The 26,507-nt window shown below is 41.5% G+C and overlaps 1 protein-coding gene across 2 annotated transcripts in view; it reads left to right on the top strand.

The window, feature by feature from the left end:
• LOC134342463 (EH domain-containing protein 3) overlaps positions 1-26,507 on the top strand; it is a 73,809-nt gene that overhangs the window by 24,405 nt on the left and 22,897 nt on the right. For both annotated transcript variants that reach the window (XM_063040636.1, XM_063040635.1), the window contains exon 4: positions 21,672-22,084. In XM_063040636.1, coding sequence (XP_062896706.1) covers positions 21,672-22,084 — 413 coding nt within the window. The remainder of the gene's footprint in view (positions 1-21,671; positions 22,085-26,507) is intronic.

The raw sequence follows: 26,507 nt of genomic DNA, 5'->3' as shown, positions 1-26,507 counted from the left end.
TGTTTGTTTTCCCTCTCTTTTGCGCTACTTGTTTAGTTTCTTTTTTACGTATACATTGTAATTTGTAGTACTTATAGTTGTGTATTACAGCTTACTGCTGCCACAAAGCAACAGATGTCATGACATGTGCTAGTGGTACAAACCTGCTTCTGATTCTTGTTGGATTCATCCCTTTTCATTACATTCCGAAGCTCACCTGCATTTTTCTTTGACGTTGGTAAGATTATGTGGTATTTTGTTTTAACAGCAGCAGTTTACATATTTAATCAAAATGAATTATTGGGTAGTCTAAATTGTTTCTATTTTCCATCAAGATGAGCTGTTAATGCCAAAATGGGTTCTTCCCTGGGTGAGAAAGTAAGTTTTCTTGGTCACACTACACAAAAAGATTTGTTCTAAATATTGGTAATGACATTTTTTTGGAAACTACAAATTGGTGTCATCTACCAGGAGAATCTCTGGGATCTCAAAGAAAACTGATCTTACTAGCCCTTAACCTAGAATTAAAATATTAGATAATGTCATCTTCTCTGGAAAGGTGTCTCATAGCAGGTGTGTTCCAAGTAATAAATCAACTGTAACTTCAACATGTGGGTGGAGTTTGGTGGGATGCAATCCATGCTAGTTTTTCCACTGTAGCCCTTTGTATCCTGTTTGTTTAAATTCCCAGCTGTACCCTATCCCATGTAGTCTCTTGCTTCTATCACAGTCTTGATAGCTAGTGGCTTACATTTTTGCCTGAATTTCTGATATTTTTTCAAAAAGCCCATTTGTGTTCTCCATGCTGTTTCCTGTTTTTTTTCCGTTTCTGCCCTTCTTCCCCCTCCCAATTTTTGTCTACATCTCCTATCTCGATTTTAGGGATATAAATAATAGCCCTGTCGCCCAGGATTGTTTTCCCTCAACATGACACAACTGTGGGATACAACATGAACATAATGCAAGATGAATACTCTGTCTCTCAAGCCCGTGCCATTATCAATAAGATCTGACTGCAGCCTCAATTCTGAATTTCTATCTCTCTGTTATAAATGTTCACTCCCTTCAGAGGTTTTTTTTTGCTTTAAAGGATATTCAGACTTGCATCTTGCCACTTTTTGAGGAAGGATTCCACATGCAGTATATTCTTTCTCCTGTCAAGTGGGCATGTTTGGAAGTAATTTCTACAATTATCTACTGCTGTGAAGCACTGAGATTTAAGGACTATTTCAGTGCAAATTAATGGGTTGTGTTGGTTTGCTGAAATGCAAGTTAAATTATATTTGGTTTAATTTACTCAGGCACTGTTAGGATAATTACAAAAGAAAACATTTTTCAATCATGACTGACAGTGATGCTTTCCTGACACTTGTGCTTTGTTCTGACCAAATGTTTTCAATAGAATTTGGGACAGCACCATGAAATGTAAGCCAGGCCTTTTTCACATTAATTTCAGCAGATGCTGACACGCCTTTAATTCTCAGATGTATTGTAACAAGTAATCATTTAGAACATGATGTTGGCCCATATGGGGTGTTATACAACTGGGAGGGACATAATAAATTGGGCAAGTGATATTGTGTCCAAAAAATGTGTTGCTGTTCAACTAGCAGTAATCTGTCGTCCAGTTTGGTTATGTATTTGCCTTAGATTCATGACTTAGATTTTGTGGGTAAACGTCACACTTCCAAGATTGTCAGCATTTTAGGGCTTTTCCACAAATGCACATTCCCAAAGTCACGCTCCTGGGTTTTTGTTGTTTACCCGATTGCAATCCAACACAATTCACACATTCCCAGTATTAAAACTATTCAGTTCCCTAAGGAATACAGGGGGCAGTTATTGCTATTTTGGTGCCAGTTGTAATCTTGGTTTAATAGACGGTACTGACAGATTAATTTATGTATGCAAAATCTAAACTGCGATATCTAAATCTCAGGCAGGTGGCTTTTTGATTGCTGTAATTGCTGCAGGCAGCTGTTTTGTGATGGCACTTGTTCAGTACTCTTCCCCCTCTGAGTTTTTTTAAAAAGTTAAATGGACTTCTGCAGTGCAATATTATGTAAAATGAGCATTGGTAATGTGAATATAATCAGTCTTTTGCCCCCCCCCCCCCCCAAAAAGAGTTAGGGATTCAAAAATGAGGGTGTAGTTTATTTATTTAGAGAGTGCAGAATAGGGCCTTCTGGCCTATCAAACTGCACTGCCCAGCAGCTCCTGGAAAAAACAGATTAACCCCAACCTAATCACGGGAAAATTTACAATGACCAATTAACCCACCCCATTCATCTTTGGATGGTGGATGTAACTGGAGAAAACCCACGCATTCATTCCACAGAGAGGATGTGCTGAGACTCTGTTGAGGATGCTGGGATTAAACAATGAACTCTGGCCCAAGCTGTAATAGCGTCACACTAACTGCCATGCATAATACAGAAGGGGGAAGATTTAATAAAAAGTTGAGGGGCAACTTCTTACACAGGGTGATGTGTATGTGGAATCAGCTGCTTGAAGTGGTTGTGCAGGTACAATAACTTTTAAGCAATGATTAGACAGGTTCATGATTGAAAAGCCTAGAAAGTTATTGACCAAACACTGGCAAATTGGGCTAGCTTGGATGGGCATCTTGGTTGGCATGGACCATTTGAAATGAAGGGCTTGTTTCCGTGTTGGACAACTGATTCAATGCAGTATGTGCTAAGCTAGATGAGTACAACTGCAATTGCAGTGAAACTAATACCATTTGCTTTCTCTGAACATTTGGAGTCCTCCTTTCTTTTGCACTAGATATAAACTTTAGTTTCTGCCTACCACCCTGGGTCATTGCAAAAAGAAATGTGTGGCTTTAGAGCAGGAATGCTTTTTTTGAAACCAATCAAGGTCATCAATAATATTCAAATAGGACTGATGATAAGACCATTGCATTTTGAACTAAATTAGCCTAGATTTAGGAGTGCAAGCCTCAATTCCCAAATTCAATTAACAAATCTTAGCAGTATTGTAATTATAGCAGGCCACAAACAGTCACGTGGAATGTTAGATTCTGTAACTGTCTATTAAGTTCTCTCTGTAACTGGATTCTGGACAACTTGACAAAGGTCAGTCAGTGCATGTTGGCAGAAACATTCCCGAGCTCCATTGCGCTGAGCACTGGCGCTCCTTCGGGCTGCGTGCTCAGCCTGCTGCTGGCCACGCTGCTGATGCATGACTGCACTATTACATCCAGTTCAAACTGAATCATCAAGGTCCTGATGAGACAAGTAGTCTGCATCATCAATGATGACAAGATGGCATACAGAGAGGTGGTAAAGTCTCTGCTAGAATGGTGCAAGCACAACAACTTGAGTCTCAACATAGACAAGACCAAAGAGATTCTAACCAATTTTTACTGGAACACCACTGAGTGTCCTGACTAGCTGCATCACTGTCTGATACGGGAATTATAAGGCATCTGACTGCAAGTCCCAACAAAGGATTGCTAAGACTGCTGAGAATCACTGGGATCTCTCTTCCACCTATCAGATATTTATCAGAGCACTACATACGCAGGGCCTATCGCATTCGCAATGATCCTTTCCATCTGTCCAACAGTTTTTGACACCCCCCCCACCCCCCAAATCATCAGGCAGGAGTATCATAGCATTAGGCTCTCCCGGAAGTTCCGGGAGTCTCCCACATATCGATAGTGACTCCCTGACGCCCGAAAATTATATACAATATCACAGAAATCGATTTTTTTTTTGAGAGGGGGAGGGAGAGGGAGAGCGAGCATCCTGATTGGTCTCTCTTCGTGCTAAGAGTGGTCCCCAACCACCAGGCCACGAGGAAACAATATGATTTGGCAATATGAGTCAGCTGCACCTTTCCTCATTCCCTGTCACGCACTGTTGAACGAGCGCACATACACAAGGTCATTATGTACGCGTCATCCATGTCAGCGCAGGAAGATCAACTCCTCGAGCTTGCTAATGATGGCAGGCTGAAAAGTATGTTTGACATAACATCTCTGCTGGTATTTTGGATTAAAGTCAAGGCTGAATATCCTGAGATAGCCACGGAAGCACTGAAAATGTTGCTTCCATTTCCAGCATCATATCGCTGCGAAGTGGAGTTTTCTGCAATAAATGGGTACAAATGCAGACAGAGCAAAGAGTTAATTTGTACCACAGAGGCAAAATTCAAAATGGCGAATAATGCAGGACAGAAGGTGCTGTATTTAAATATGCCTAGCATTCAGAATAAGGTGGACAAACTGTGCAATTAGATATTGGTCAGTATGACATTGTGGATGTCACTGAGTTATGGCTGAAAGAAAGCTATAGTTGGGAGTTTAACATCAAAGGATACATTTTATATTGAAAGGGCAGGCAGTAAGGCTGAGGTGGTAGTGTGATTCTGTTGGTAAGAGATGGAGTTACCTCTTTAGAATGAGGTTACAAAGGGTCAGAGAATGTTGAATCTTTGTGGAGTTTAAAAACTGCAAAGGTAAAAAAAAATTATGGGAAGTGTATATAGGCCTTGAAATAGTAACCAAGATACAGGGTTGTGAGTGCAAAAGTTGCTGGAAAAGGCATGTAATAAAGGTAATTTCACAATTGTAATAGGGGACTTCAATATGCAAGAGGATTGGGGGAAAACCAGATTGGTGTGTGATCGTAAGAGAAGTAATTTGTTGAATGCTTTTTAGATGTAGCTTGTGCTTGAGCCTACTCATGGAAAGGCTATCTTAGATTGGGTGTTGTTTAGTAACCCAGATCTTATTAGGAAGCTTAATGTAAAGGAACCCTTAGGAGGCTGTGATCATAATGATGGAATTCATACTGCAATTTGAGAGGAAGAACCATATGTCACATGTATCAGTATTGTAATGGAATGAAGGGGCATGAGAGACGAGCTTGCCTAGGTGAACTGGAGGATACTGGCAGGGATGATGGCAGAGCAGAGATGGCTGAAGTTTCTAGGAATAGTTCACAAGGCACAGAATAGATATGTCCCACAGAAGTAGTTCTCAAATGGCTGGGGTAGGCAACCGTGGCTGACAAAGGAAGTTGAGGCCTGCATAAAAGCCAAGGAAAGGCATATGTGGTAACAAAAGTGAGTGGGAAGTTGGATGATTGGGAAGCTTTTAAAATCCAAGATAAGGCAACTTAAAAACAGCTTCTCTGCACCCTTTCAACCTTATTTATATCCTTCCTGTAATTTGGTGACCAAAACTGAACACAAAACTCCAGATTCGGCCTCACCAATGCCTTATACAACCTCCTCATAACATTCCAGCTCTTATACTCAATACTTCGATTAATAAAGGCCAATGTACTAAAAGCTCTCTTTTCGACCCTATCTACCTGTGACGACACTTTTAGGGAATTTTGTATCTGTATTCCCAGATCCCTCTGTTCCACTGCACTCCTCAGTGCCTTACCATTAACCCTGTATGTTCTACGTTGGTTTGTCCTTCCAATGTGCAATACCTCACACTTGTCAGTATTAAACTCTATCTGCCATTTTTCAGCCCATTTTTCCAGCTGGTCCAAGTTCCTCTGCAGGCTCTGAAAACCTTCCTCACTGTCTACTACACCTCCAATCTTTGTATCATCAGCAAACTTGCTGATCCAATTTACCACATTATCATCCAGATCATTGATATAGATGACAAATAACAATGGACCCAGCACTGATCCCTGTGGCACACCACTAGTCACAGGCCTCCACTCAGAGAAGCAATTCTCTACCACCACTCTCTGGCTTCTTCCATCGAGCCAATGTCTCATCCAATTTACCACTTCTCCATGTATACCTAGCGACTGAATTTTCCTAACTAACCTCCCATGCGGGACCTTGTCAAAGGCCTTACTGAAGTCCATGTAGACAATATCCACTGCCTTCCCTTCATCCACTTTCCTGGTAACCTCCTCGAAAAACTCCAACAGATTGGTCAAACATGACCTACCACGCACAAAGCCATGTTGACTCTCCCTAATAAGCCCCTGTCTATCCAAATGCTTGTTGATTCTGTCTCTTAGTACTCCCTCCAATAACTTACCTACTACTGACGTTAAACTCACTGGCCTATAATTTCCCAGATTACTTTTCGATCCTTTTTTAAACAACGGAACAACATGAGCCACTCTCCAATCCTCCGGCACTTCACCTGTAGACAGCGACATTTTAAATATTTCTGCCAGGGCTCCCGCAATTTCAACACTAGTCTCCTTCAAGATCTGAGGGAACACTCTGTCAGGTCCCGGGGATTTATCCACTTTAATTTTCCTCAAGACAGCAAGCACCTCCTCCTTTTCAATCTGTACAGTTTCCATGGTCTCACTACTTGATTCCCTCAATTCCATAGATTTCATGCCAGCTTCCTTAGTAAATACAGACACAAAAAACCTATTTAAGATCTCCCCCATTTCCTCTGGTTCCGCACAAAGCCAACCACTCTGATCTTCAAGAGGACCAATTTTATCCCTTACAGTCCTTTTGCTCTTAATATACTTGTGAAAGCTCTTTGGATTATCCTTCACTTTGACTGCCAAGGCAACCTCATGTCTTCTTTTAGCCCTCCTGATTTCTTTCTTAAGTATTTTCTTGCACTTCTTATACTCCTCAAGCACCTGATTTACCCCCTGTTTCCTATACATTTCATACAACTCCCTCTTCTTCTTTATCAGAGTTGCAATATCCCTTGAGAACCAAGGTTCCTTATTCCTAATCAATTTGCCTTTAATCCTGACAGGAACATACAAACTCTGCACTCTCAAAAATTTCCCCTTTGAAGGCTTCCCACCTACCAATCACATCTTTGCCAGAGAACAACCTATCCCAATCTACGCTTTTTAGATCCTTTCTCATTTCTTCAAATTTGGCCTTCTTCCAGTTCAGAACCTCAACCCTAGGACCAGATCTATCCTTGTCCATGATCAAGTTGAAACTAATAGTGTTATGATCACTGGAACCAAAGTGCTCCCCTACACAGACTTCTGTCACTTGCCCTAATTCGTTTCGTAACAGGAGATCCAATATTGCATCCCCTCTAGTTGGTCCCTCTATATATTGATTTAGAAAACTTTCCTGAACACATTTTACAAACTCTAAAACATCTAGACCCCTAACAGTATGGGAGTCCCAATCAATATATGGAAAATTAAAATCCCCTACCACCACAACTTTATGTTTCCTGCAGTTGCCTGCTATCTCTCTGCAGGTTTGCTCTTCCAAGTCTCGTTGACTATTGGGTGGTCTGTAATACAATCCCACTAATGTGCCCATACCTTTCCTGTTTCTCAGCTCCACCCATAAGGACTCAGTAGACAAGCCCTCTAATCTGTCCTGCCTGAGCACTGCTGTAATATTTTCCCTAACATGCAATGCTACTCCCCCACCTTTCATTCCTCTGCCTCAATCACATCTGAAACATCGGAACCCTGGATTATTAAGCTGCCAGTCCTGCCCCTCCTGTAGCCAAGTTTCACTAATTGCTACAACATCATAATTCCACGTGTCAATCCATGCCCTCAACTCATCTGCCTTCCCCGCAATACTCCTAGCATTGAAATATATACACCTCAGAAGATATTTACCACCACTCACAACCTTTCTATCAGCGGATTTGCTTAAACTTTCAACATCATTTATTTTCACCCAGCCACACTGTCAGCTCTGGCACTCTGGTTCCCATCCCCCTGCAAATCTAGTTTAAAGCCTCCCCAATAGCACTAACAAACCTCTCTGAAAGGATATTGGTCCCCCTGTGGTTCAAGTGTAACCCGTCTCTCTTGTACAGGTCCCACCTGCCCCAGAAGAGGTCCCAATGATCCTTAAATCTGAAACCCTGCCCCCTACACCAGTTCCTCAGCCACTTGTTCCTCCTCCAGAGCATCCTATTCCTACCCTCACTGGCACCTAGCACAGGTAGCAATCCTGAGATTACCACCCTTGAGGTCCTGCTTTTCAACTTCCTACCAAGCTCTCTATACTCACTGTCCAAGACCTCTCCACTCTTCCTTGCTATGTCATTGGTACCGATGTGCACCACGACATCTGGCTGGTCACCCTCCCACTTCAGAATATCATGCAATCGATCAGAGACATCCTTGACCCTGGCACCTGGGAGGCAACAAACCATCCTGGATTCTCTGTCACGACCACAGAACCTTCTATCTGCACCTCTAACTATCATGGCTGATCCATTTCGCTCGCAACCCCATTCGCCTCGTAACCTATCAACCTCCCTCTTAAATATATCCAATGATCTGGCCTGTGACATCAAATACCACAGATTCACCACTCTCTCAGTAAAGAAATTCCTCCTCATCTCCATTCTAAATAGATGTTCCTCTATTCTGATGCTGTGTTCTATGGTTTGGGATCAGAGGAAACATCCTCTCCACTTCCACTGTATCTAGGTCTTTCAACATTCGATAGGTTTTAATGATCCCTATCATTCTAAGTTCCAGTGAGTAAAGGCCCAGAACCATCAATTGCTCCTCATATGATAAGCCTTTCATTCCTTCAATTATTCTTGTGAACCTTCCCTGGAGCTCTTCTAATGTCAACACATCCTTTCTTAACTAAAAGCCGCAAAATTGCTCACAATACTCCATTATGACTCACCAGTGCTTTATAAAGCCTCAACAGTACATCCTATTATACTGTCATTCTCTTGAAATAAGTGCTATCATTGCATTTGACTTCCTCACCACCAACTCAACTTGCAAATGAACCTTTAGAGAATCCTACACAAGGAGTCAAGTGCCTTTACATTTAAGATTTTTGAATTTTCTCCATTTAGAAAATAGTCCATGCTTTTATTCCTTCCAGCAAAGTGCATGACCATACACTTCCCAACACTATTCTATTTTCCACTTCTTTGCCCATTTCCCTAATCTGTCCAAGTTCTTCTTCAGCATCCCTGATTCCTCAACACTGTCTGCCCTCTACTTATCTTTGTATCATCCACAAACTTGGCCACAAAGCCATCAATTCCATCATACGAATCATTGACATACAATGTAAAAAGAAGCTGCCCCAGCACCAACCAGTAATGCCACTTGTCATCAGCAGCCAATCAGAAAAGGCTTCCTTTATTCCTCCTCTTTTACCTCCAGCCAATCAACCAATGCTCTATCCTTGCCAGTACTTTACTGTAAAACAATGGACTCATGTGCAGCGCCTTGTCAAAGGCCTTCTGAAAATTGAAGTACACAACATCCATCGATTTTCCTTTTTCTATCCTGTTTGTCATCTCATGAAAGAATTCCACCAAATTTATCAGGCAAGATTTTTCCCTCAAGTAAAAGCCTATTTTATTATGTGCTTCCAAATATCCTGAAAACGCATTGAATTGAATTGACTTTATTTCTTACATCCTTCACGTACATGAGTAAAAATCTTTACGTTACGACTCCATCTAAATGTGCAATTATAGTAATTTATAATAAATAGAACAGTCAATGTAACATAGAAATACACTCAAATCAGCATGAGTTAATCCGTCTGCTGGCCTGGTGGAAGAAGCTGTCCCAGAGCCTGTTGGTTCTGGCTTTTATACTGCAGTACCGTTTCCCGGATGGTAGCAGCTGGAATAAATTGTGGTTGGGGTGACTCAGGTCGCCAATGATCCTTTGGGCCCTTTTTTCACACCTGTCTTTGCAAACGTCCTGAATCGTGGGAAGTTCACACCTACAGATGCGCTGGGCTGTCTGCACAACTCTCTGCAGAATCCTGCTCGTAAGGGAGGTACAATTTCCATACCAGGTAGTGATGCAGTCAGTCGGCATGCTATCAATTGTGTCCCTGTAGAACGTTCTTAGGATTTGGGAGCCCATACCAAACTTCCTCAACCGTCTGAGGTGAAATAGGTGCTGTTGTGCCTTTCTCATCACACAGCTGGTATGTACAGACCACGTGAGGTCCTTAACATCCTCAACAATTGACTCCAATATTTTCCCAATCATTGAGGTCGGACTAACTAGTTTCCTTTTTTCTGTCTCCCTCCCCTCTTGAAGAGTGGAGTGACATTTGCATTTTTCCAGTCCTCCAGAACCATTCCAGAATCTAGTAATTCTTGAAAGATGCTTCCATAGTCATTTCAGTTACCTCTTTCAGAACCTTGGCGTGTAGTTCATCTGGTTCAAGTGACTATTCTACTTTCAAACCTTCACTCGAGTCATAGCAACTGCACTCACTTCTGCCCCTGACACTCTTGAACTTCCGGCATGCTGCTAGTGTTTTCCACAGTGAAGACTGGTGCAAACTACTTATTCAGTTTATTTACCATTCCTTTGGTTCCCATTACTACCTCTCCAGCATCATTTTCTAGTGGTCCAGTATACTTATCTCCTTTACTCTTTGTATATCTGAAAAACTTCTGGTGTCCTCTTTGATATTGTCGGCTAGCTTGCCATCATATTTCATTTTCTTTGCCCCTCCCCTTGTGTTTTTTTAAGTTGTCTTTTGGTTTTTGAAAGCTTTCCAATCCTCTAGCTTCCCACTTATTTTTGCTCTACTATATGCCCTCACTTTTGCTTTTATGTTGGCTTTGACTTCCCTATTGAGCCACAATTTAATCATTCTGTCTTTAGAATACTACTACTTTGGGATGTATGCAACCTGCACCACTAAATTGCTCCTGGAAACTCCAGCCACTGTAGCTCTGTCATCATCCCTGCCAGTATCCTCTTCCAATCCACTTTGCCCTGCTCCCCACTCATGCATCTGTACTTCCCTTTATTCTTCTGTAACATTGATACAGCTGACTTTAGCATCTCTCGCTCTCAAATTGTAGGGTGAATTCTATCAAATTATGATCACTGACTCCTAAGGGTTCCTTTACTTTAAGCTCAATGCCTCAGTGGGCTTAATCACAAACTGCTCTAAAAAGCTATCTTGTAGGCATTCTCCTCTCTACCTGCTCCCATGGCTTCATGTGACCCTAATTGGGAGGGCTAAGCAGTTGCTACACTTTGCCGATGGGCGACTTGCTGGCCAGCTGAAGGAAGGAGGGCCTTACACCTCCTTTGGCAGAGATGTATCTCTAGCCTACCTCCCAAAGTCCCGCGCACAAAATGCTCAGCAGGTCAGGCAGCATCAATGGAGAGAAAGAAAGAAACCTGACCTGCTGAGGTCCTCCAGCATTTTGTGTGTGCCACTCTGGATTGTTAGCATCTCTTGTGCAGAATCTCTTGCATTTATAACCCTAACCCAACCTGATTTTCTCAATCTAACTGCATATTGAAATCCCCCATAACCATTCTGACATACCTTTTCTATCTCCTGTTGTAACTTAGAGCCCACATCCTGGCTGCTGTTCAGAAGCTTGTCTATAATTCCCATAAGGATCTTCTTACCCTTGCAGTTTTTTTACTTCTACCCACAAGTATTCTACATTTTCTGATCTTTTTGTCACTTTTCTAAGGATTTGATTTTTTTTTTAGCAACAGAGCCATGCCACCCCCTCTGCTTACCTGCCTGTCCATCAATACAATGTGATTCCTTTGTTACGCTCCCAACTATAATCTTCTTTCAGCCACGACTGTGATGCCCACAACAACATACCTGCCTATCTCTAACTGCGCAACAAGTTAATGTACTTTATTCTGTATTCTGTGTGCAATCAAATATAACACCTTCTGTCTTGTATCCATCACCCTTTTCAAGTTTGTTCCCCTTTTACACTGCAACTCATCCCACTGACTGCAATTTTGCTGTAAAATCTGCTTGTCTTTCGTGACAGTCTCACTGCACACTGTCTCTGCTTGTAAACCAACAGCCCTGTTACTCCAGTTCCCAAACCCCTGCCAAATTAGTTTAAACCCTCTCCAACAGTTCTAGCAAACTTGAACTATGGCTGAACTAGATTTATTATCACTGTCTCATGCTGACAATTTTTTTGCAGCAGTAGCACTACAGTGCAAAGATGAAAATTACTAAAATTGCAAATAATGCAAAAAAAATATAGTGGTGGTGCTCCCGGACTGTTCTGAAATCTGATTTAAGGGGAAGGAGCTGTTTCTAAATTGAGAGTAGGTCTTCAGTTCCTGCACCTCCAATCTAATGGTCGTAGCGAGGGTATGTCGTGGATTGTGTGGATTTTACCTGTGAAGGAGCTGGCTGTGTCTGTAACCCTCTGCAACCCCCTTCAATCCTGTGCATTAGAGGCTCAGTAACAGGGTGTGGTGCAACCAGTCAGAGTGTTCTCCACTGCATCTGTAGAAATTTGCATGTCCTTGACATACTGAATATCCTCAAACTCAATGAAGGAGAGCTGCCTGCATGCGTCCGTTGATTGGGCCTAGGATAGATCCTCTGAGATGTTGACATCCAGGATCCTGAAGCTGCCTACCCTTCCACTGCTGACCTCTCAATGAGAATGGGTGTATGTTGTCCTGACTTTCCACTCCTGATGTCCACAATCAGTTCCTTGATTTTACTGATGTTGAGTGTGTGGTTGTTGTTTAACCTATAGACACATTCTCAAGGACTCTTCAGGTTATGTTCTCAATTAGTTATTTATTATATTGTTTTCATTATGTATTTGTACAGTTTATTGTCTTTTGCATATTGTCCTGTTGGATGTGGTCTTTCATTGATAGGTTTTGTGAATTTACTGTGAATGCCTACAAGAAAATTAATTTCGGGGCTGTATATGATGACGTGTGTAATTTGATAATAAATTTACTTTGAATTGACCCTGACAGCACCCCAAATAACCCAAGTCAGTCCCCAAAAAGAAAGGTTTACGTAACACCAGCCCCCACTGTCTCCTCTTACATCCCACCCCACCAGCAGCCTGGGTCTCTTTCAACCACTCCCTCCACCGCAAGGTCCCGCAGCCCCACCTCCCAGCCATACCCCTAATCCTAACACCTCTAACCCTCCTACACTCCCCCATAAACAGCCCTGTCCCCAGCAGAGAGCCAAGTTCACCCCACATCACCAGTACCAAGCCACCCACAAACATCCCCACCCCTACCCTTCACCCTAACCCTAACTTCCAATGGACTGCACATCCCAACTAAACCAGGCAGCACCCCAAATGACCCAAGCTACACCCCACAAAAGGGCTTACGTAACAGTCCTTTGCCCTACCTTAAACCTTTCTTTTTAAATCTTTTTATTGAATTAGTACACACAAGGTAAAACATATAGCAATCAATACATTGTTACGATATAGATATACAAGAAATATTAATACAAAAAAAATGAAAACAACATAGGTTAGTTATAAAATAACAAGGTAATATAATTGTATACTAGTTTTCCATATATAACGGTAAGGAGAAAAAAAACTCTGAAAAAAAGAAAAAAACTCAAAAAAAACTACAGTGCCACTAAGCTACAAAGCAAAGCAATGGGCTTACTAGGTAAATAGTAGACTTAAACAGATTAAACAATCACGTCCTCAAACCCGACCTCCACTATTTGCCGATAAAATCCATGAAGGGAGTATATATATGATCAGAGAGAAAAAAAAGTTACATTAAATGAAAATATTGAATAAAAGATCTCCAGGTCTGTTCAAATTTAACTGAAGTATCATAAAGATTTCTTCTGATTTTTTTCCAAATTTAGACACAGTATCGATTGAGAGAACCAAAAAAACGTAGTTGGGGCGTTAATCTCCTTCCAATGTTGTAAAATACACCTTTTCGCCATTAAAGTAAGAAATGCAATCATTCTACGCGCTGAAGGGGATAAATTACTAGAAGTTTTATGTAATCCAAAGATAACAGTAATAGGATGGGGCGAAATATCACTATTCAAAACCTTTGAAATAATATTAAAAATGTCTTTCCAAAATGTTTCCAGAGTAGGACAGGACCAAAACATATGGGTCAAGGAAGCTATCTCGCCATGACATCTATCACAAAGAGGATTAATATGAGAATAAAAATGAGCTAATTTATCTTTAGACATGTGTGCTCTATGGACAACTTTAATTTGAATTAAGGAGTGTTTGGAACAGATGGATGAAGTATTAACTAGTTGTAAAATATGATCCCAGTCATCCGTCGGGATAGTAAGGTCCAATTCCTTTTCCCAGTCAGTCCTAATCTTATCGAATGGAGCTATCCTAAGTTTCATGATAGTATTATAAATAATAGCCTTTACACCTTTCTGACAGGGGTTGAGGTTAATGATAGCATCTAAAATATTTGTAGGGGGTAACGCTGGAAAGAAAGAAAGTATGGTATTTAGGAAATTTCTAACTTGCAAATATGTTTTAAAAAAAAAAGTGTTCTTGGTAAATTGTATTTTTTAGATAACTGTTCAAAAGACATAAGGGAACCATCTGAAAATAAGTCCAAAAACTGTGATATACCATTAGTCTTCCAAATTTGAAAGGCACGGTGTGTAGAGGAGGGGAGAAAAAAATATATCGCCAATAATAGGAATTGCTAGCACAAATTGATTAAGATCGAAAAATTTTCGGAATTGAAACCAAGTGCGAAAGGTATGTTTAACTATCGGGTTGCAAACCTGTTTATAGTGTTTCAAATCGGAAGGAAGAGAAGAACCTAATATAGAGCCAAGTGCAGAGCCTTGAACCGAATGTAATTCCAAAACTACCCATTTAGGAATGGATAGTGTATCTTGGTCAAGTAACCAAAATTTCATGTGTCGAATATTAATTGCCCAATAATTAATTGCCCTACCCTAAACCTAACATCTCCAACCCTCCTACACACCCCCATAAACCCAAGCCGTCACCCCATCAAAGGGCCAAATTCACCCAATATCACCAGCAATTTGCTTCCTGTTTCAGCCCTCCCCCCGCCACCCCCCCCGCTGCAATGCCAACCCACAAACCTCCTCAACCCTACCCTTCACCCTAATCTTAACTTCCAATGGACCAGACACCCAAATTAAACCGGACAGCAACCCAAGTAAACCAAGCCACATCCCACAAAAGGGCTGCCGTAACAGCCCTTTGCCCTACCCCTAAACCTAACATCTCCAACCCTCCTACACACCCCCATAAACCTAAGCCCTCACCCCATCAAGGGGCCAAATTCACCCAATATTCCTAGCAGCTCGGCTCCTATTTCAGCCCTCCTCCCTACTGCAAGGGCCCTAACCCCAACCCCGCAATGCCATTTGCCACCCCACCCCACCTCCCTTCGCCGTGAATCCTCAACCCCGATTGTCCAACTCTACCCCCAGCCCTGTCCCTCCCCACAACACCCTTCACTTAGCTACTGCACAACCCCCCCCTCCCCCAGATCACAGCACCCAGTCCCTATATTTTTTTAAAAACCCAAATCCAAAACAGTATTCATAAGCAGTAACTTCACCATTTTAACTTAAACTCCAGAATGGAGGTTAACAAGGAGGAAGATCCCAATGAAGGCAAGTCGGGGACCGAGATCATGACAGCGTGGGCCAAAAAACAAAGTGGCAGGGTGAAGTGGTACTTCATCTCCAGTATGAGATCCACAAACACTAGAGGGATATTTTGCCCACTGCCCGCACACTCGCATCCTACCGATGATGTGTCCCAGTACACACCTGGTTTATTAAACGAACTGGTGTCAGACCATGATAATGAAAGAAATGGGCCAGATTAACCAGGCCTCACCACACGAGCCTATCCACCATAGCACCTCATAACTCACCACTCAAAACTTCGCAGCCTTACCTCTCCCAGCCACACGTGTATCCACCAACCCAACAATCAAACCTAATCCTAAGGTCCAAGGGGGCACACACCCCCACAAACCCAATGATCTTTGTCTGGAGGGGCAAGTCTTGGGCCTGGTTAATGAAGGTGTGGGCCAGATCAAAGTGGCAGGGTTGAGTGAAACTGAATCTCAAGTGACGAGATCAAAAAGCACATGAGGGCTGATTTGCTCAGTGCCTGAATACTCTCAACCTAACCCTAACCGTCCCACTGGGTGAATTCCCAAATTTCAGCAAGCCCTCACTTTCCACTATAGTTAGAAAGCATGAGTTCAAGCACCATACTTCCACAGCTGGCTTGCTGGTCCACACTCATTCACATAGACTAGACTCAAAAGCTGGCCAGCGCGAAGACTGAGTTTGTTAATGTGGAAATACTTGGCATTGTACACAGATAAAATTGTCCTTGTCAATTTTGATTACCATCTATCCTGTGATAACTAGCTCGTTAATGAGGTCAACACCCTTGGCTGTTACCCGGTCCCATATATTCAAGACTTTTCAGCTGGTTTAGCTAGAAAAATAATTTTTCTAATGTGGATTTAGTCAGGGGCTGCCATCAGGTACCTGTGCACACTGAGGATGTACCCAAAACGGCTGTTATGACCCTATTTGAGTTTCTGCACATGTTGTTTGGCATGAAAAATGCAGCACAGATTTTCCAGCAACTAATAGACTCTGTGTTAAAAGACTTAGCCTTTCTTTTTGTTTACCTGGACGACATACTGGTTGCCAACACATCCAAAACCAAACACTTGTCACATCTCCGTTCACTTCAATTGCTTAAGCCAACATGGGCTGATTGTTAACCCTGCTAAATGCCAATTTGGGTTGTCTACTATTGATGTTCACGGCCACTGTATTTCCACAGAAGGCGCGACAACTCTGCCATCAAAAGTCGTCGCTATTATGGACTTTCCACTGCTCCGCATTATCAAAGCACTGCAAGAGTTTTTAGATGTGGTGGATTTCTATCACAGATTCATTCCGTGAGATGCAGAATTTGTGCTCTTCTTGTATAGTGTCTTCAAAAGCAGTGTCCCTAATCTCATACTTGAGTGGTCAGCAGATGTGACCAGAGCACTTGACAACACTGGCAAACCTGCACCCACAGCATCTATAGCCATCATTACTGACACCTCAGACTATGCTGTGGATACTGTGCATGAACAATTGGTTGGCGGAGTGTGGCAGCTACTTGCCTTCTTCAGCCAGCAGCTCTGAACCACCCCCCAAATACACCATATTTGACCACGAGCTTCTCAGTCTCTCCCTGGTTGTCTGTCATTTTTGTTTTCTGCTGGAGAGTCAGCATTTCACTGCATCTGTTAACCACAAACCCCTTGTACATGTGATGGCCAAAGCGCAAGACCCTCTGCTTGGCAGCAATGCTACTTGGTCTTCATGACTGACATACAACACATCAAAGAGAAAAGTAATGCTGTGGCTCATTGCCTCTCATGGCCTGCCTTCAATGCCATATACATTGGGTTGTCTGTGCCAACATTGCAGCTGACCATGCTACTGACCCAGAGATCCAGGCTTACAAGACAGAAGTCATGTGTCTGATGTTAAAGGACTGAGGACTTGTGCGATGTCTCAGCTTTGCCTCATAGTGCCTGCAAAGTGGAGGCATACTGTTTTTGACACTGTTCACAGCTTGCGCATCCAGGTGGGATGGCTTCAAAGAAACCAGTTGCTTTAAAGTTTGTGTGGCACAGCCTTAGAAAGTACGTGCGAGACTGGAGTGCAGCCTGTTTTGTGTGTTAGTGGGCAAAAATTAACCTTCACGTTCAGGCACTGTCAGCACCTTTCAAGGTCTCTGAGCAACAGTTTCACCACGTTAGGTGTGGACTTGGTGCATGGTGGACATACCACGAGGTGGCCATAGGTTGTTCATATAGCATTGACAATGGCCACGGACATGGCTTGGGCATTCATCAACACCTCGATTGCTTGGTTTGGCATGTCATCTGTTATTTCTTCTGATTGCAGTCCCCAATTCAAGTCAGACCTCTTTAACATATGCATTAAATTACGTCATAACACGGTGTATCACTCACAGTCCAGTAGCCTGTGTAAGTGGTTTCACCACTCCTTAAAGTCTGCTCTGAGGGCCTCCCTGATGGATGTGTTAGCATAACCATCTCCCATGGGTCCCTCTGGGGCTCAGAATGGCTCCAAAAGGGGATCTATGATCCTCTGCAGCTGAGTTGGTGTATGGGCAATGGCTACAGGTGCCAGATGGTTTTTATTCCTGACACTACGACCACCTGGTTGGCATCTCGTTTATATTAGGGAAGTTGAAGTCACACATTATGACAACCCTGTTGTTTTTATACCTTTTCTTCATTTGCTTGCATATCTATTCCTCAATATCCTAGTGGCTATTTGGGCGGGGGGGTGGGGCGTGGAATGGTGGTCTGAAGCATAAGAGAGATTGCACCTAACTTATTTTTGAGTCAGTTCAGTGAATGAGCCCTCCAGTATGACCTCACTGAGTGCAGCTACGATATTGTCCCTGATTAATAGCACAACTTCCCCACTTTTGTACTCTTTTCTCTATTCTTTTTCTAAAACATCGAAACTCTGGTCAGGACTTTTGCTCCCCTTTGGTAAACATGCGACCCATCCCTTTTTGTACAGGTCTCCCTGTGCAAATTCCTCAGCCATTCATTCATCTGTTTTGCCTTTCTATTCCTACCTTTATTAGCATGTGACATGAAATAATCCAAATATTACTACATATGAAATACTGCTTTTCAATCTCTTTCCTAACGATTTATACTTGCTTTGCAGGAACTCTTCCCCTTTTCTACCTATGTCAGTGGTGCCAACGTGCACCATGACTTCTGGCTGCTCGCCCTCTGCTGAATATTCTGCAGCCATTTTGAGATATCCTTAACCCTAGCACTTAGGAGGTAACATAACAGCCTTGCATCTCTTTCATGGCCAGAGAATCTCCTGTCTGTACCACTAACTATTGAATCTTCTATCATGAATAGCTGACTTTATTCTTCCCTGTGCCTCAGAGCTGGCCACAGAGGTGATCTGTTCTCTTTTCCCTGAACCCCCTCCACCCAACCAGCAGTGTCTAGGGAGAGAATTATCTATTATTTAACTTGGTTCAGACTTTTGCCATTGTTTAGGCTCTGTAAAGGCAAAATCAGCTAGCAATTCAAGACTACTTTTCATCTTCCGAACATGGTTTGGATTTGGCAATTCATTAATTCAGAAGTGCCAATAAGAACTGGTATACTTTTGCTATATTTTGTATGAGTTTCAAACATTAAAAGAATGTTCAAAGTAAACTTTTTTATCGAAGTACATATGTCACCATATACAACCCTGAGTTTCATTTTCTTGCGGGCATGCTGAATAAATCTATAGAATGATAACCAGTATCAATGAAAGACTGCCCGTCTTGGGTGTTCAACCAGAGTGCAGAAGACAATAAACTGGGCAAATACAAAAAGGAAGAAATAACAAAAATAAATAAATAAGCAATGAATATTGGGAATGAGATGAAGGATCCTGGAAAGGGAGTTCATAGGCTGATGGAACAATTCAGTGATGGGGTGAGTGAAGTTACCCCCTTTGGTTCAAGAGCCTGGTGGTTGAGGGATAATAACTGTTCCTGAATCTGGTGCTGCAAGTCTTGGGCTTCTGTACCAGCTTCCTGATGGCAACAGCAAGAAGAAAGCATGACCTGGGTGTGAGGACCCTGATGATGGATGCTGTTTTCCAGTGACAATACCGTGTAGATGTGTTTAATGGTGGGAAGGGCTTCAGCCATGATGGACTGGAATGTATGTGTTATTTTAACTTTATGGATTAATGTAACTTCTTTCGCACGGTCATTATTGTGTTCCTGCATCCTAGCATAACAGGAAAATGTTCTGTTATGAATATATGCACATGTGTAGAGCTAATGTACTGGCGTTGAACAATGAAAGGTTAGTGAAAATGGCAGAGCGATTGTGAATTAATATCTGATTTACCCAAACAAACCAGTAAAAACAGAATTACTTGTAACTGTCATAGTTCCATATGTCAACATTAGCTGAAGGAATGGGTGAACTCTGACGTCCAAAGCCAGCCAAGAGGATGGATGTAATTTGTCCAACCCTGCACATCTGTGTGACAGTTTAACTTCAAATCCTGTGGACTCTACAATAAATTTATAAGAGGCATCTCTATTTTTCTAATGGTTTAAAATTAAAAGCTTACTTTAATTTGTGTTTATTAAGAAAACTCAATCGCTTATTGTTATCCAATGCAACAGTATATATTTAATAGGTGGTAGTCTGTCACTTTTTTATTTGCATGCATGATATTTTCCTGTTTTTTTTTATCCTTTTATTAAAGCCAAGATTTAAAAAAAAAATTCAAGTTTCTTTACATGATGCTTTCATTTAATGTGACCTTATTAATAAATGGATTTGCAAATTAAAGATGTAAGCTCAAATTTTTAAATGGTTTCATGTTGTCATATATTAGCAAATATTTTATTTTAAATAATTTAGTAATTTCAGAGATCAAAATTGGCTAATTTAGATTACATTGCAAGTTAATTCCAAGCAATGTGAAGAATTTTATTTGCTCTCATCAATTCACATCACATTTTCTTACACTTTTCTCCACTCTGCAACCCCCTGCTTCACCTCTTCTCTTTCCTTCCCTCCCAACAACCCTGCCACCCAAGTCTCCATCCATTTAGGTGAATTATGGATGATTAGAGAAAGAATGGTTTCACCAACTAGTAGTCATGGATAAGGGGGCAGAGATCTTAAAATTCTGAACAAATATTCTGGGAATTTTTATTGTTGTGGGGATGATCGTGGGATGGTACACTTTTGAGGGGCAAAAAATTCCAAGTCCTAACTATTGTCTGTAAATATAATGGCAACTGAATTCATTCATACCATCCAAGGGAAACTGGAGAGGCAGTGAGAGATTAATTTTCAGAACTGTGGAGTAATGGGACTGATAAACTTCCTGTATTCTAAGCTAAGATTGATTCATTGGGCCATGCATTTGGATAAATCAAGTTTTGTCTTCCATCTCTGCACAACACTAAAATAATTCTAAACTGCTTGAAATTTAGAACTGCAATTCATTTATTTCTACACCCACAACTGTGTGGCTAGGCACAGCTCAAACAGCATTTATAATTTGCCAACAACATAACTATAGTTGGCAGAATTTCAGATGGTGTCGAGAGCGCGAACAGGAGTGAGATAGAAGGTGGTTGAATTATATCACAATGACAACTTTGCACTCAACATCAGTAAGGCCAATGAAGTGATTGTGGACTTCAGAAAGGGGAAGTCGGGAAAATACACCAGTCCTTTTCAAAGGATCAGCAGTGGAAAGGATGAGCAGTTTCAAGTTCCTGGGTGTCAACATCTTTGAAGATTTGTCCTGGCCCAATATATTGATGTAGTTACAAAGAAGGCACAACGGCGGCTATACTTGATTAGGATTTGAGGAGACTTAGTATGCTGGCAAAGACTCCCGCAAATTTCTACAGATGTATTGTGGAGAACATTCTAACTGGTTGCTTCACTGACTGGTATGAGGGAGCCACTGTATAGGATCAGCAAAAGCTGCAGAAAGTTGCCTACTCAGCTAGCTCTGTCATTGGCACTGGCCTTCCCAGCATTGAAAACATCTTCAAAAGGTGATTCCTCAAAAAGACAACATCCCCCATCACCCAGGACGTGCTTCTTCTTATTGCTACCATCAAGGAGGAGGTACAGGAGCCTGAAAACACACATTGAACATCTTAGGATCAGCTTTTTCTCAGTAGAAAATGAATTCATGTACACGACCTCACTTCGTTTTTTTTTTGCTTTCTTGTTCCAGTACTTAATCAATTTATTTTTTTATATATATGGTAATTTATAGTATTATTATGCATTGAAATGTACTGCTGCCACAAAACAACAAATTTCATGACCCATGCCAGTGATATTAAACGTGATTCTAACTCTGAATGTCTCTTCCAGGTTATGACTTTGCTGCTGTATTGGAATGGTTTGCAGAACGAGTTGACCGTATCATCCTGTTGTTTGATGCTCATAAGCTGGACATTTCTGATGAATTTTCTGAAGTTATAAAAGCACTGAAGAATCATGAGGACAAGATCCGTGTGGTGTTGAACAAGGCAGATCAGATTGAAACTCAGCAACTGATGCGTGTCTATGGTGCTCTCATGTGGTCTCTGGGCAAAATTGTCAACACCCCCGAAGTGATTCGGGTGTACATTGGCTCATTCTGGTCTCATCCTCTGCTGATTCCAGACAATCGCAAACTTTTTGAGGCAGAAGAACAAGATTTGTTTAAAGATATCCAGAGTCTTCCCCGAAATGCTGCTTTGCGAAAACTCAATGACCTAATCAAGAGGGCACGACTTGCAAAGGTTTGTGGATATATGTAGAATCACAAAGTAATTCTGTAAATAATTCAAAGTATGCATTTTCCTATCACAAATAAGAGAAAACCTGCAAATGCTGGAAATCCAAGCAGCGCACAAAATATTGGAAACACACACAAAAGTCCTGATGAAGGGTCTCTGCCCGAATTGTTGACTATACTCTTTGCCATAGATGCTGCCTGGCCTGCCAAGTTCCTCCAGAATTTTGTGTGTGTTGCTTAAATATTTCCCTCTTTGCTTATAATGCAATATTCAGGATTTCTTGAAATGCGAAGATTAGGCACAACATAGGTTGTCATTGGTGCTCTTGTCATACACTGGTATTGCTTAAACTCTTGCTCTGTGTGGGAGATGAGTCAGATACTTCTTGAAGAAAGAAAATCAACATTTTGAACTTTTGAAATTATAACTTGGTTTGCTTTCTCTAGAGTTTCTCCTCATTGTCCCCTACTTAATTGCCCCTTTTTCTAGATTGTAAGAGCTTTGACCTTCCTATGCTTTTGCCAGGGAGTGTATTATAATATCCTTATCTTCAGCTGTCTTTTTAAACTTTGCAATATTGCCAATGGTCTTCGTTCACTGCCAATAGTAGAACCACAAATCAGCAAGAGCAGAGTCCGATGTCTTCATCCAGGGTCATCATTCATCATCGTCATCATCAGCAAGTCCTGGGGTTGATACTGAAGGTGAAAACCCGAAGGTCAATCAGAAGTTGAGGCCCGTTGGCTAGAGCCCTGTGTCTGAAAGTTGAAAGTCCACTGGGGAAGTTGAAGGCCCAGTCTCTGTGAATCTAGTCTTGGGACTGGAGGAGTGTGTGTCTGCATGGTGGGCAGGTGGGAAGGAGAAACCGGGCTCGTTTTGGTGGTGCTGTTTTGTTGCATATTGTATTCTCTTTGGTTCTGCCGAGCATTGTGGGCATGCTATGTTGGTGCCAGAATGTGTGACGACACTTGCGGACACAAGCACATCCTTGCGTCACGTTCATTGTTAACACAAACGACGCATTTGATAGATAAATCAACCTGAAATCTGACAATTTACTTAGCAATTATTTGGCAAAATACCCATGCTCAGTCTGCAATGAGCTCCTGAGCTCCCTTTTGCAGACCATTTCATTCCCTTTCCTATTCCCACACTGTTCATACTTGGCCTTCTGTCTAGTGAGGATGAAGCCCTATGCAGGAGGATCAGTACCTTGCATTCCACTTGGGTAGTCTACAGCCCAGTGGCATAAATATAGAATTTTCCAGTTTTAGGTAAACCACAGTCTCCTCTCCTACCCATCCCCCCACCCCACCCGCCAACTCCTGATTGTCCAACCTCCTATTTTTGTTCCCTTTCTCCTTCCTGGCTCCATCTACCCATTACGTGTGCAAGTTTCTCCTTTCCACCTCATGCCCACATTCTGGTTTCAATGTCATTCATCTGTCTCCTCTAATGGTTCCCATTCTCCTTTATATATCTGAATGCAGCTCAGGTAGTGTTTTGTGTTCCTGCTTGTTTCCCTCCAGCAACTGTCTCCCATCTTTTCACTCGTTTCACTCCATTAGTTGTTTTGTTTTCCTCTCAGCCTGCATCTACCATTCACTTGCGACTTTCTTCCAACTCTATTCTTACTCACCTCCCCTATCTGGCACGACCTGCCCGTCATCTTGCACCAGTTCCTCAGTTCATCAAGCACCTTGGAATCCTTTCTTGTCATGCCCCTTCTCTCTGTGCTAGCCCTCTTGTCTCTCCACTCTGTCCTGACCCAAAACATTGCCATTTCATATATGCTGCTTGACCCACTGACTTCCTCCAGCAGATTGTTTGTTGCTTCAGATTCCAGCATCTGTAGTTTCTTGTGCCTCACTTTCTTTCACTGTGTCATGTTCCTCCCTTTCTTTTCCACCCACTCCCATCAAGAAATCTCCTGATAATTCTCCTTTTCACAACTAATATCATGTGTATTCTTTATTTTCTGCAACAGGAGACTGTTTAGGAAAAGGATGTTCCTCCAGTACAATTTGTAGAACATTATTGGCAGAATGTAGAAATATTTCTTCTACAAACCAAGTGTTGCCATGAATCATAATTTAAACATTGTTTATTTAGAATTGCTTCTATCTTGTGTTTCATTTAATCAGTAACTAAAATTTTTAACCATGCTACTTCAGGTTGCTAGCATGAAAGAAGCTTATCAAGTACTAATAGTTAAAGTATCTCAAAGGCTGAATTAGATAAATTAACTTGAGCGGAAATTTAACATTAAATGACAAGTAGTTCCATTTTGCATTGTGGCAAGTTTATAAAATTGCATGAATAGCTTTGCTAGACTGTCTTTTTCCTGTTAGAAATGTCATACCAGAGGGAAGAGCATTAAGGAGAAAGAGGGAAGTTTTTTTATAGTGACAGATCCCTGGACATGCTTCCAGGGGTGGTAGTGAAAGCTGACAGAATTGTAGTGTTTGAGGTATTTAGACAGGTACATGAATAGGCAGGGAATGGAGAGAGATAGCCCCAAGCCTGATGGATTTCATTTAATATTGTGTCGTCTTCAGCACAGACGTTGTGGGCTGAAGATCCTTTTTCTGTGCTGTACTGTTTTTTTAATGTGGGAAATGTATCTGAAAGTACTTCTTATAATCTAGCTGAAGAAGTTGGAATGGAATTATACAAGTCCAGATTTCCTGACAGCAAGAAACTGTCACAAGAGCACCAAGTGACTATTACTTCCAGTTTCCAATTGCACCATTGTTTGTGAGGCATGGAAATGGTAAACCTAATTGTTAAAATATAATTGCAAAGGAGAAACAAATCTTTGTTGCTTTTGAAATCCCATCCTGTTGATATTCAAAGAATTTCTGTCCCACCTAATGCAGTTTTATGCGTACATTCTCAGAACTCAAGCAATCTATTCAGTGAACGTGCACAAAAGACATTTTACTAACATCATTAGAACTATTTTTAAAAATTCATTTCTACAATGAGTAAGCTGCTGGGTGACAATTTTTAAGTTGCATTTGCAAATTTGGAAGAACAACCTGACCTTTTGAATCCAAAATGATGAGCCTCTTACATAGGATTATCTGATAACCCCTAAATGTATTAACCTTTATGCTTACAGTGGATGAGAGAGATATTTTGATGTAAAAAAAATATATATTTTTAGAGATGTTATCAGGTGGTAAGGGGATTGTTATTTGTCATCGCTATACAGCACAAACAGGTCTTTTAGCCCAAAGTCCATCCCTATCTAAGACATTTCCATTTGCCTGTGTTTGACCCATAACCCTCTAAACTTCTCCTATTTACGACCCTGTCCAAATTGTCTTTTAAACATTGTAATTTGTACCTGTGTCTAACACTTCTACTAGGAACTCATTTCATATATCCACCACACTCTGTGTGGCGAAGAAATTTCTCTCTAAATCTTGCACTCTCATTTTGAATTTATACCCACCAGTTTTAGACTCCCCTGCCATGTGAAAAAGATTGAGACCACCTGTCTTGTCCCGTTCGTAATTTTGTCTGTCTATAATGTTGCACCCCCCCCCCAACTTCTCACATTCCGAGGGGATTAAAAAAAGCAGTCTCGCATTACAACTAAATTCCTTCAGTCCCAGTAATATTATTATGATTCTTTTCTGTGGTCTTTTCAGATTGATGGCATTCTTCCAATAACTAAGTGAACAGAACTTCATACACTACAAGTGTAGTTTTGCCAACATCTTCTGCAACATGACGCCCCAATTCCTGTACTCAATGCTCTGACTTATGAAAGAAAGCATGACAAATGCTGCCTTCTATATTCTGTCTCCGGGTGTCAACACTTCCAAAGAACTACCGACCTGTACCTCCTTGGTCTCTCCTTGTGTTAGAGTGTGGTCATTGGGATTTGGGAAGTATATTGTCTTGTTACAGATATAAAGTTTGGATCACAGGTCAAAAAGATAGCTTGTGAGTGTAGGGTTGATGTCTTTCTGTAGATATGGAAGCATTCCTCAGTCTACCTGCTCTTGTGATACTGAAAGGTATCAAGTTGTAAATTTTGGGTTGAAGAATAATATTGATCAGCTAGGTAAGTTGGGTGGAACTAACTCAGATGGAATTGGATCCAAATAAGTGCTAAGCATTGGTTCAGAAGTCTTGATAAGGATAAGACGTAAACCATGAGTGATAGGGCCATACCGATTACTGAAAGATCTTGATAAACAAATCTAAAGATCACTAACAATAGCACAAAGATAGATAAGGTAATGAGGAAGACGTACGGGATGCTGGGTTTCATTGGCTGAAGCTCAACATGAGTTGTGGAGTCTTTGAAAGTGAATCCAAAGGTTGGGATGAGTGAAGTTATCCACTTTGGTTTAGAAACATGATGAATGAGGGAAAATAATTGGTCCTGAACCTGGTGGAGTGGGACTTG

Source organism: Mobula hypostoma, chromosome 2, assembly GCF_963921235.1.
Source record: "Mobula hypostoma chromosome 2, sMobHyp1.1, whole genome shotgun sequence".
NCBI lineage: Eukaryota > Metazoa > Chordata > Chondrichthyes > Myliobatiformes > Myliobatidae > Mobula > Mobula hypostoma.
This window is presented reverse-complemented; position numbering and strand designations above follow the sequence as displayed.